Genomic DNA, 12857 nt, shown 5'->3' on the forward strand with positions numbered 1-12857 from the left:
TTAATATGTGTGACTTTTCTCTGCAAACATTATAGGCAAAGAATTCTTGCAATGCATCAGTATAATTTATTCTAGTTTATAAGTGTGGAGAAGAAAAAAATAAATGAAATTGCATGTACTCTTCCCAAACATTGTACGCGTTAATGCTTAACAAGAAATATATGTATAGACAAATTGTAACATGAAGACAAAATCCTTCGGAAAATCAAAATTTCTCAGCTCTGCTAAAACTGAGGAATGGTAAATGAATAAACAGTCATAAATGATGACTTTTCTATGACTTAATTCTTCTTGATGTTTTTACTTTTTAACAAGTAGTTTGTGATGTTTTGTCAACAATGTAAATACTCTGGTTAAGCGTCCCACAACCTTAATAATGTATGGTCAGAATGCAAGCAAACTTAAGGTATGACTGTTTAAATGAGTCATATTTCCTTTTTATTAACTGGGACAATCAATTGAAATATGGCATATTGCTTCATAGTGTTCACATGGCATATTTGGAGTGTATGCATGCAACAAGTGCAGATGGGTTCTCTTTTAATAACAAGATAGCATCAATGAATTCTGCATTATTTACTCCTTACAGGCATTTAGCGAGTTAGAAATGTTCTACAGTGAAGATGCTTCAACTAGTGCCAAGTTCAGAAGTACTTTACTTCTGTAATTTTTGTGTGACATACTATAATCCAAGCTGCGACGTATTTTGATTAAAGCCAAACTCTGTTCCATTTTATGTGCTGTTTTATGCAAATTAAGTTTGAATTATTGCACTTCTGTTCATATTCTCAAAACAAACAAAAAATGCATTTCTGAACTGAAACTGTGTTTAAACAGGGTTCTCTAAAGCAATAAAACTGCTGCATGTGGTGTTGAGCTGCTGGTCAGGCTTGAACTTTACAGGCAGCAAGTTTATGCCAAACATAATGAGAAAAGCAGTTGTGGGATCCATGTATATTTAAAACCAACAGACCATTTCATTACAAGTCTCACATTTATACAGTTAGATATTTGCGACTGCAGAAACCATGGTACCAAATGTTATTTATTGCTTTCATCTTTTTGCTACAAATATAATTCTTTTTCTTTCTTAATTTACAAACATCTATACATTATTTTGAAACAGTGCAAAATAAAGTTTTCTTTTTGTATAATAAAAGAACTTGTAAAAGCTGTAAGCACTGCTACGAAAAGTAGTCTTTTATTATTGCTGTGTGAAACAGGAAGGCCAGAACAGAAATTGCCTGCTTTGCAGGTACAATTCTAAGTCACTTTCAGCAGCTCAGTTTATTTATTTATTTTTCCACTCGGTATTGTAAGAGAATTATAGATAGCAATGCACATTTCATTTCAAGTGTCTTCATACATCATTGGAAGCCTGGCTGGCGCATGATGAGAAGCTATCATATAAAGAATCACTTAAAGTTTCTGAATTTTCCACACCAGGCTTGTGGGGGGTACATACAACAGCTTTTTCATTTTCTTTGCTGTCTTTTTCTCCTTCTGTATTATTTGCAGAACAAGTCTCTTTGTCCAGTGACCTGACACTATTGCAGTTAAATTTATTAAGGGACTCCAAGGTGATTTTAGATAAACTGTTAAGCTTGGGGTCTTCTTTCCCGTCTTCTTTCAGTTTCTGGAACTAAAAAAATATACAACAATAAATTAAGGCATACATTCTGAATACAAAAATATAATCTGAAAAAAAATTTGCACAAAATCATTATGCAGTATTGCTGAACATGTTTCTTCAGTTATCTGTCCAGATGACCTTAGGTTATTTGGACAATCGTGTTCCTAAACCATATATTTCTAAAGTATCACACCTATGTGCAGCAGTGTTGATTTGTGTGTATTCTTCATTGGGATAGCAATTGTGCACTTTCATTGTTTGAACTCCTTGTAATATATTGAATGGATTTATCATGCATGTATGTTCATGCCAGTTATCTGTTGTGGTAACTGGCAAAACAAACTGAAATAATATAAAACATTCATTGAGAATTGTCTTGTATTTACAAGCGATTCATGTATGGCATCTGATAACATCTACTCTTTAGCTGTTTGGTATACTTCTCTTACCATAGACGTTCATGTAATTTCACTCTTGCAACCTTAACACTGGTCTCTTATAACACTAACATTAGCATACATAGTACTTCATAAATCAAGACAACAATAGAGCTCAGTATTTTTTGCAATTTCCCATGATAGTTACAAATGTAAGTAAACCAAGCTTCTGAAATATTGTTTGGGAATGGCAAAAAGCAATCTAAAATATGTGAACTTAAAATACAGAAGCACTACTTTATGTAGTAGAATGAATGTAGAAGAATTAAGTTACACCAGTGACAAGTGAAGCCTGTCTATATCAGGGCAAAACAGTCAACACTTAGCGATAAGAATTACAGGCACCATATATCAGTTATAAAACACAAAGCATTATATGAAAGTGTATTCCCAAAGCTTGGTTATACACTCTTTATCCTGTACAAAAAGAAGATCAGTTACTATTGATGGAATGATTTCCATCTTAATCTTTAAGAAGTAATAGGAAAATAAACCATACAGAAAAAAAAGTGAAATCAAGTTTCGGCTGAATTTGCAAGGAAAAGCATCTGTGCATTGTCATAAGAGTTATGCTGCATATCAGGTAACCAGTTTCCTGTGATGCAAGCCAGGTTGTTGTTGTTGTTGTTGTGTCTTTCGGCTTTTCCCGGTTAGGGGTCGCCACAGCGGAACTGCAGTCCGCTAATGATTGGCAGTAGATTTTTTACGTGCCGAGTTGCCGGCCCTGATGCACAACCTTCAACAAAGGTACGCCCATTCATGCATGTCTCCACACAGAAGATGCTCTAGCTGAGAATCGAACAGGACAACGTCTTACTGTGAGGTGACAATGCTACCTCAGGACCACCACCGCAGGCAAGCCAGGTACATTTGAAAAAAAAAATAGTTGCTGTTTTGCACAGGTTCACTGCCCTTTTTTGCTACCCAATCTAACGAAACCCAAAATTGTGAGTTGTAGATGCAAACTCATCATAGGCTCATCTTTCTGAAATATTATTATATAAAGTTAAACTTTATGAGGTAGCTATGTGAAAGAATACTTGAGAAAAACTCTGAACTCCATTCCTTTAGAAAACTGTTATTTTTGATATAGTTAGCAAACACACCAAGTATATATATCAAGTTTTAGCTGAAGGTGATGACACATTCAGATGGCATGGGATGAAAAAAAAAGTACAACTGTAAGTTCTGATGTTCTTATTTCAGTCATCTATGCATGCAAACCTGTATTGTCTCTAACATCCGTGATCAGAATACATAGGCTCAATCACTCTTGCCTTTAATGAGAATGATGCCCTAAACAGTTGTCTTAGTAACCTAACATACAGGTAAACTACTTATCACTTGCACTTCTCAGGCTTTGTGAACTGTTCACATTAATTAGACTCAACTTAAAATTTATATGGGGCAGTCTTTGTTAAAAAAGCAAGAACATTTTTTCCAATCTCATTTCCATATAAAACTAAATGAGGTTTGGTAACAGACCGATTTGTCCCAAGACATCTTCAAGTGGTGCTAGATAAATACAGTAGCAGGAATTAAGAGGATGGGGGGGAGGATAGGGTTAAATGGGAAAGAGGGATGAATGGCCGGAAATGAAGTAAGGGTAAGGAGGGGCTTAAAGGGTTTATGCAAGTGTAACTGGTGTAGGAATCACATTTTTGGTGTGTACTTGCTAGTGCAAGTAGCATGCTCATGACGACCTGTAGGCACTATGGTATATGCAGGCCTTGAGCTACTTTTAGTCAAGAACTGGATGAGATGTTTTTTTTTTTTTTTTTTTTTTTTTAATACTTCTTATTAATATTTCTGCAGTGTGGCCTTGTTAATAGGGTGCAGCCTTTCAGAAAGTGTAATTCCAGTCACTGAAGTGCTAAAGTACAGCCAGGGGTTACATCAGTGCTGTTTTATTTATACCAGCAAGGTAGTAATCAGATTATGGTAACCGGGAGGTTTATAGTGTTCCCTTTGGAGAGCAGCATCATTTTTCTGATGCTCTCAATTGCAGGAGATACTCAGTCAGGTGAGATTCATTGGTGGGGTAATCTATCAGGCTCATTTTCTGAGGTGTTTTCTCAGCTGAAGCCACAAATGTTTTTTACAGGCTTTAAGTGAGTTAAGTTAATGGTGAGCACCACACATATGCGCGATGTGGTGTTAACAGTCAAGGGAATGTGGCCGTGTCTTCTAAATTGTACTGCTTTGTGGGAGGTCAGACTATGACTAGTAAATCGGCCTGCTTATCATTGAACTCTGCATTTTGATGAGGCATTGGCAAACCTAGGAGGACTGATGTCACGTATGATGGGCATTTGAGAAAGCAGGCTTTTCAGATTGGATGAGTCATGGGGGCTGAATAGGAGTTCCATGTGCCTTCTCCTCTTAAAAAAGGGGGGGTTGTGAATGGAGGTTTGTGTTGTTATTCTTGGGACCAAGATGCTTAGCTTCATGCTAATTGTGCAATGCTGCATGCTGTGGCACATTTCTACTTAGGCTATTCCTTACTTTTTGGAGGATTTTGCTGTTTCTGTGCTGGTCATTGCAGTCTTCCACTGAGGTTGTTTTGGTGGTGGTGGTGACTGTGAGTGGCCTCTGCATCTTGTGTTTGGGTGAGCCAGGATGTTGTTTTGGGGCTTTTGCGGGTTACGAGGCCCCTGTGAGTAATGTTTCTTGCTGTGCATGCACGGAGTCTTAAAATAAATTAAAAAAAAGGGGGGGGGGATTTTCTATCTCAGTTGTGTGAAAATGTACTTGTCACATTATTGTGGGTGGTTGGATTGTTTCTGTGGGTGAGAAACTTCATTTTCTTTGGCTTTCAATCAGGTTTGGGTTTCGCTGGTGGAGAGTAGTCAACCATGCCCATTCTAGAAGGTATTTTCCTCGGATGAAGCAGCGAGTGGTTTTCTCAGGCTTTGAGTAAGTTGTTAACAGTTGCCAACATGCATGGTAATGAAAATGCTAAGACTGAATTTTTCAATATGTCAAGTATAGAAAGGAAAGCCCTTTTGAATTTGCAAAAGAATGAAAATATTGTCATTAGGCAGGCAGACAAAGGGGGAGCCGTGGTAGTAATGGATAGAGCCATGTATTTGATGAAAATAGCCAATATGTTAGCTGATGAAGCCACATATAAACCATTCGGCAGGTATTCTTTGAACAACTTAATAAAGAGCTTTCACAGTCATCTTTATGATTTATTACTGAGTAATGTGATAGATGAGAATCTGTATAAATATTTTTTAATAGAAGATCCATTGATTCCCACTTTCAGGGGCCTTCCAAAGATCCACAAAAAGTTTTTTGACCCCCCCCCCCTTAGACCCATCGTGTCCAGCAAAGGCTGGTTGACTGAGCCGATATCCATATATTTGGACAAACAATTTAAACCATTTGTTAATAATGCAAGTCACATTTTAAAAGATACACAACAATTCCTGGAAAATTTAGCTTCATCCAACAACCAGATGCCTATTGGCACAGATGACATCTTTGTAACTTTAGACGTCAAATCTTTGTTCACTTGTATACCCAATACCATAGGTATAGAATATGTGAGACTTTATCTATTGGAAAAGGGAGTTACTAACAATAAGGTGATACAATTGATGTTACTGTTAGAAATGGTATTGGATAATAATGTATTATTACATGAAAATAGCTATTTTTTGCAGAAAAAGGGAGTTACTATGGGCACTCCCTGTGTAAATTCCTATGCCAATTTGGTATTGGCTTATTGGGAGGATATGTATGTCTTTAATAATGTGTCATATGCTGAATGTATCAAATATTATGGTCGGTTTGTCGACGATGTGTTTTTTGTATGGGGAGGTAATGAGAAAGATCTATTTGATTTTGTGAAATACCTCAATGGCACCACAGACTTTTTGGTTTTTGAGAATACTCACTCTCTGACTGATATTGAGTTTCTTGATGTTAAGCTCACTAAAGGATTTAATGGGATAGATACAGAAGTTTATAGGAAGCCGAGTTGGAGAAACAATTTGTTGCATCGAAACAGCATGCACCCTAAACATATATATTCCAATATTGTGAAGAATCAGGTACTTAGAACATCCAAACTCACCACTCGAGATACGGTTTTCAAAGAACAGGAAGCCGATTTGGTTAGTAAGTTTACATCTAGAGGGTATAAGGAGGATGAGGTAAAAGGGACTATAATATCATGTAGTGGTTTAAGAACTCATAAAGGTAAGCTGTTTTTCCATAGGGAAGCTTGTGACAGTGAGAATACTGTAAGTATACAAAAAAGGAAAAATAGACTAATCGTCCCATATACGAATAGGAATGGACAAGTAAAGCAAATCATAGAAAATAATTGGAAACTATTGCTGATGGATGACATGATTAGAATGTTAGTAGATGATAAGCCTAATATAACTTACAAAAATATGAAGTCCTTAAAAAGATTATTGTGCTATGAACAAACAGGGAATAAGTCATTGCAATCACAAAGGAAAGGGACTTTCCCTTGTCGCACATGTAACCAGTGTAAATATATAACAGATAATGAAAGTTTTATACATCCCCATACAGGTTATGCCTATACCTTTAGAGGATACGCAGATTGCAGAACAAAGGATTTAGTTTACTTGGCACAATGTGAAACATGTGACAAATTCTATATAGGAAAGACAAATAGAACTCTCCGTGAACGGATAAGAGAACACATATATGCAGTGAACAAGGAAAACGATACTAATGCCTTGGCACGTCATATAATGGAGCATGGATCCAGCCATAGTTTTAAATTTAGAGTGCTTGAATTAGTGAGAAGAACAAATAGATTAGGTAATATAAAAAAACACACAGATGAAATAGAGAGTAAATGGATTCTTAGGCTACAGGCACATAAATTTGGGCTGAATGAAAAAATTACTTTGAAGCCGTTCTTAGCATCTAGATGCTTGAAACATTGATATTGATATCCAGTGTTTACATTTGCTCATTTATGTTGCAATGCTTAAATGTCTTTTCTATTACTTTTATAAAAATACACAGGTTCTAACATTTTAATCTTTTTTGGATTCAATATTAAATCACTAATCCACCTGGTCATATAAGCTTCTTTGACATTTTAAATACACACACTGTTCTTAGTACTGTTTTCTTATGTTGAATGGATTTAATGTATTTTACCTAGATATTAGCATCCTAATTTTAATTTTTGAGCACTTTTAAGCACTAGCACTTTGATACATTCATTTACTCAAGAAAAGTTTACATGAATCTGCATACAGTTTTTTAACATTTGTATTCATTATGTTTTTAAGATTTATGCACTTGCACTTTAATTACAAGTGGTATAATTAATTAAATGAAGGTGCTAATTGTTTTTATATTTAAAGAGTGAATGAGATGTAGTAACATTGAGGTCTGAAGAAGCGTCTTGAAGACGTGAAAGCACTTACCACTGTTGTATGTTGATACAAATAAAAAACCTGTCTACTATACATTAGTTGAATTTCTGTTCAAAGCTTCATGGTGCATCCTTGAGATTTTATTGTCGTTGAACATGCATGGTACAGTTGGCATTGGTTAGAGGTGATGGTTTCTCGTACTGGTCTTCTGTGCAGTAGAACTGGCATGTTGTTATGTAGCTACATTAAACTTATACAAACAAAACAAAACAAAAAAAAAACAGAGAAATTTGAGGTTCTGCATGATCTCGATGGTATTTGCTGTGTGTGCTGTTGCTCTCTTGCTGCAGCTCTGGATGGGTTGGTATGACCTTGATTTTGGTTGGACTGGGGGTTGTCAGGGTTGGGGCGTGCTGTCCAGGCCCTCATTGTTTGTTGCGTGTTGCCTTGGTGATTTAGTGGTTGTGGGTGGAAAGTAGTGACGTTTCTTCAAATCTTCCTTTCTACTCAGTTTTATCACAGTAGGCTAGTGCTGTGAGATGCTTGAAATTCATCGTGTCTTCCTGGGGTTGGTTTCATTGGTGGTTTCGGCTTTCGTGGGCTTTGTTTGATGTTGTTTGCTCCTAGTTGTGAGGAAAGGGATTAGACGGATGTGCAATGGCAGACTGGGTTGTTCAGCTCAAGAATATTCAGTGAAGTAATCCAGCTCAACCTAAATATTCATCACTGAGAGTAGATAGAGGCAGACTCTAAATACAGCTTAGCCATGAACGATCGTCAGCCAAATAAGCATATGCATATGTCAGTATGCATAGCCTTCAAGAGTAAGCAAAGTATTAGATCATCATTGAAGACTGAGCTTCTCTCTTTTATATAAGATGGGTGTTTCTGTATAAGTGGGGCGTATGTTCTGAAAGGTATGCAGCATGGGTATATGTGTGTGAGCAAGGGGAGGGTCAATGTGTGGTTAAATGTGTGGGGTTTTGCAGATTGTGTGTTGATGTGAATGCTTGTAAGTATGAGATGTGGGTGTGTATGTATACACTTGCATACATGTGTTGTTAGTATTATGTTAATGGTGCTAGGTGTTGATCTGTCAGTGTTGATGTTTTCTGATTATCGGTGTAAGGTAGTGACAGGCACTGTGGCTAGAAAGGTCTTGCTATTAAGAAAGCGGGTGTTGGGTGGTAGAGTATGTGAAGTGTGAGATTGGCGTACATGCAGATCTGTTTATAAACCAGAACTTTTGCCGATGTGTGAAGGCAGTATTGATTTTCTAATTTCTCAAGCAGCATTGCATGTTTGTGATACTCATTCATTTGGAGGGTGTTAGTTTACATGTGCAAATGTGCTTGGGGGCATTATGGCCCATTGTTAGACATGTGTGGCCAATTAAAACTACTTAAGGGCTCTACCACATCGGTGTGTGTGTTTTTTTTCCCTCTCCCCTCTAAGGTTTTACCCATTAAGGTCCACAGGGGAAAATTCAACTGGCCCCTTTTAAGGAGATTTGTCCGGAATTAAAGCGGACTGCCAAAGTATATAGACAATGGATGACAAATATGTGAATGAGCTGATGGTTTGAAGTGGCTTATTTACACAAAAGGACAAAATTGTACAAAGTTGTTGTATATCTGTAATTGGTCAGTGGCATATTTTACTTCTTAGTGCAACATATCCAGACAAAGCCTGAAATAAAGGGGGTGGGCAAGACCCTAATCGGATTGTTGTTAGCATACATATTTTTGACAAACTGAAGTTTGAAACTCAAAGTGTGTGTGTTTTTTTTTTTTTTTTTATATTTTGTGTGTGTGACTTCAGTCATCTGAGTTTTGCCAGAAAAACAGTTTTTATCAGTAATACACCAAAAATCCTGAGATGAACTCTGAACATTCTGTGTGATCTGGGCAATTGAGAGGTTTGGCATTACAGGGTAAATGTCTGACTTAACTCATTACATCTGAGAGATACCTCATGGTGGATCTGCAGTTAACTCTTACTGTTGTGTGAAATATTGCCTGCTCATATTTGCATCTGTAATCCCAATATCTGGGGGATAAGGATACACAATCAGTGGTGTTTTTCTTTTTTCTTTTTTTCCATGGTAAGTTCTTAATTGGGTTTTTTCTTTTGCAGATGTTGGATGTCAGAAGGAACTGGGCTGCACAGGGTATACATGCAGCAGGAGGTTTGAACACTGGAACAGAACACAGTGAGGTCATAGATGGGGATACACAGAGTGATCAGTCTGCCGTAGTGCACAATGAGAGGTTGCAGATAGGTAAGTGTTGAGTGGACAGTTGTTGGTGGCCTGAAGGAAGTGCATTTGAAATCACATTCTGAGGGGATGGAGGTTTTTGTTGTTAGAGTGGTCCACAAGGAGGTGGCAAGTGATCACCTTACTAGGTGCTTAAGAGTCTGTGTGTTTTGGGAGTAGTGGGTGTACCAGCAAGGATGAGGTATGTCAAGGAGGATCAAACAGGTGGGGGGAGTTACAATAATAGAAAGTTGGGTCACATTTGGACATTGTGGATGGGCTTGAGTTACGTTATGAATTAGAGATGGTTTCCATGTGAGTAGGTAGTAATGGTTGGGCTTTAGGGTTGTGTGAAGGGTAGACAGCAGTACAAGGTATATGGGGGTGTGTGAGAGGCATGAGGATTTGGTTGCTGAGTTTAAGCGGATGTATGCCTCGGGCTGATAGTCGGTGGTATTTTATATGTGCATTTTTTAAGAGTAGGAAGGGTTTCAGTGGCATCATAGGGATGCAAGGCTGGGGATATGTAGGAACTAGGCATTTCAGTGTCCACAATGAAGTTTTAAGGATTATGCAGGGCATGGTGTTGAGTCTCCTAACACATTTAAGGTTTGTTTTGTTATTGGATGTGAAGATGACACGTTGAAAGGAATACCTTAAAAGGGAAAGGCAAGGGTGATCAGTGGATTAAGGTTGTTGAAATTTGGTAGATGCATTACATTGTCATAGGAATTTGCTTTGGTTTGCTAATGTGACTAGAGGGTTGGAGGCCATACTTTTGGGGGATTGGCTTGTCTGTCAGGGTAAGATGATGAGAGGAGGGATGTAGAACTTTGAAGTTGGTTCCATCTTAGCAGGCATCCTGGTTTAGTGAGGAAGTCGGAGAGAATGGGGTAAATTTTCATTTGCTTGATATGACAGGGTTATGGTTACTGGTGCTGGTAGACATGACTCGTCAGATTGGGGTAGGAAGGATTAGATACTTATGCCGGGACCATGGGGCAGGTCTTGATAACTAGCACTTATGGTAGGGTGGGTGTTAGCTTGGTGGAATGATGTTGCAGGTACCAGGGGTACAAGACTTGGGGGTTGGATTGTTGATTAAGTTGATTGGTGGCTCAGATGCTGGGAAGGTAGGTGCAATAGTGTGAAGATTGGCTGACATTACCTATTGTGGTATGGAGGAGCAGGTAAGTTGAGGTTGGTATGTGGAGGGTCATTTGGCCTGCAGTTTGTGCTGTTAATGTTTTATGGATGTATCGATGTCTTTAACAGGGTGGTTTTGGTTGCCAAATGTTTCTTCCTCAAAATGGATAGTGGATAAGATTGTGGGATGACTAGGCAATTCATTCAGTAGGAAAGGAGATCTCATTTGGTCATTACTATATGCATTGGGTGGATAAAGACACTGCAGTTAGACATGGTGGCATGTCACCGATTTTTTTTTTTGTAGTGGGCTTCTGTTTCACCTGGTTTGGGTTAGTACATTTGGCAGGTGATTACCTGGGAATTAACCTGGTCAGGTCTTTTGGCAAGTGGATAGGGAGGCTGAAGGGGATTTTCATGTGTTGACATAGGAGGCATGTGCTGTTTGGTTGGGGTATGTAATTAGGGGTGTTGGGTTTGGGGTTTGTTGGAAGTTAGGAAGGATGGGTGGAGGAATGTTGAATATTGAGAGTTTTATGTTAAGATGACATAGAAGGTGCAGCTTGACTGGTTGGGGATAAGGGTTCATTTGCATTTGTTGATATGGAAGGGGTATGGCTTGTTGGGTTCTGCTGCTAAAATGCCATGATGCTCGTTTAAATGTTTTATTGCTTACAAGGGATGGGTGGTGTGATGGCAGTATTATTAGACTAAATTTGGAAAGAGTTCTCAGGTGGTTATTATTGACCAGTAAAATGAGGCTGGGAATTGGCATGATGGGATGCATTTGTCTATGTGTGGTTTCAAGTGGTAGTGGGTTCAGTTTGTTGCTGTCCAGTTGGTTAGTAATGCTTGGAGAGTCATTACAACGCTTTTATTTGTTGTTAGCTAAATACCCATTCATCTAATATGCAGTGGTCATGCTAGGTTATGAGGTTATGGTTTGTTACTTTAGCAGGGGAGAGGGATCGGTATCACTGGTTTACTTTCAGCCATTTATGCAACCGGCTCTTCTTTTTTTTTTTTTGCTATTTGTGATAGGGCTTTGGGAGGCGATGACATGGATTCACTTTGGATAAAGCTACACAGAATGATGTTTGGCTTAATACCCTTTAATGGTGGTTAGGTTGTTGGAATTTTGGTTGGAGAGAGGGGGAACAGTCTGGTCAGTCTGGTGAGTGGAGAAGAGGGGCAGGCCTACCCTCTTCTGTTCCCCCTCTGGTGTTGGATGTTCAAGTCAATGAGCTGGGAAAGGAAAGTGAGCGGATGGACACAGCTTGAAAAGTAAATTAAGCAAGCGGAGGTAAGCTGCTGGATTTGGTTGGAGGTGTAATTCAATAAATGGTAATTGGAGTGAGTGGTGGTACACTGCTTCATAAGTAAGCGAGTGGAGGTATGGATGCTGCTCAGTGGTCGGGATGAGCAGAGTCACGCTGTCCTATTTTAATGTTACATGGAAACTATCCTCACCTATATCATGTGTTGGCTGTAATTAATAAATGTTGGTTAACAATTATGTTTATGGAAGTTTAATAAAGGTCATCAAATGTCATTCAGTGTGATGTGTTTATTGAAGGGGACTGGAACAAATAAAAAGAATAGTGACGTAAAAGCCATCAGGTTCGGTTGTTATCAACAAAAGCCCTTTAATGACTGCATGCACATTGTAAAAATGTAGTTCATTATTGCCTTTATGACTTAATTCTTCTTGGAGTTGTTTACTTGCATAAAATTGTTAAGAATGTTAGAAAACAGTGGAAAAATCGCTGCAGCTACAAGGGTGTTGCTGTCTATACCCAGGCTATAAAGCTTAATATGATTTATTTGTGAATTTATTTTCTAATTTTCTTGCCACCTCTATTGGGTGGTAACTAGGTATTAAAGTGACAATAAATGCTGCCATTATATGGTCTTCTGGAATGGTACTGAATTTTTTCTTCTCTTCTGGTCCCTCCCAGGTGTGCTCATGCAACATTGACATGCTCATTCTCCTATCATAGTAAGGA

General features: G+C 38.2%; 1 protein-coding gene across 3 annotated transcripts in view; it reads right to left on the minus strand.

Annotated features, from left to right (window-relative positions):
- The window catches only part of NCKAP5 (NCK associated protein 5), a 1523932-nt gene that overhangs the window by 1178 nt on the left and 1509897 nt on the right, over positions 1 to 12857 (minus strand). For all 3 annotated transcript variants that reach the window (XM_044074934.1, XM_044074933.1, XM_044074932.1), the window contains one exon: positions 1 to 1642. This exon is cut by the window's left edge and continues 1178 nt beyond it. In XM_044074934.1, the coding sequence (XP_043930869.1) occupies positions 1361 to 1642 (282 nt within the window). In that variant the 3' untranslated portion in view covers positions 1 to 1360. The remainder of the gene's footprint in view (positions 1643 to 12857) is intronic.

The sequence above is a fragment of the Protopterus annectens genome, chromosome 6.part0 (genome assembly GCF_019279795.1).
Source record: "Protopterus annectens isolate FY-2018-M chromosome 6.part0, PAN1.0, whole genome shotgun sequence".
In the NCBI taxonomy this organism is placed as follows: domain Eukaryota; kingdom Metazoa; phylum Chordata; order Ceratodontiformes; family Protopteridae; genus Protopterus; species Protopterus annectens.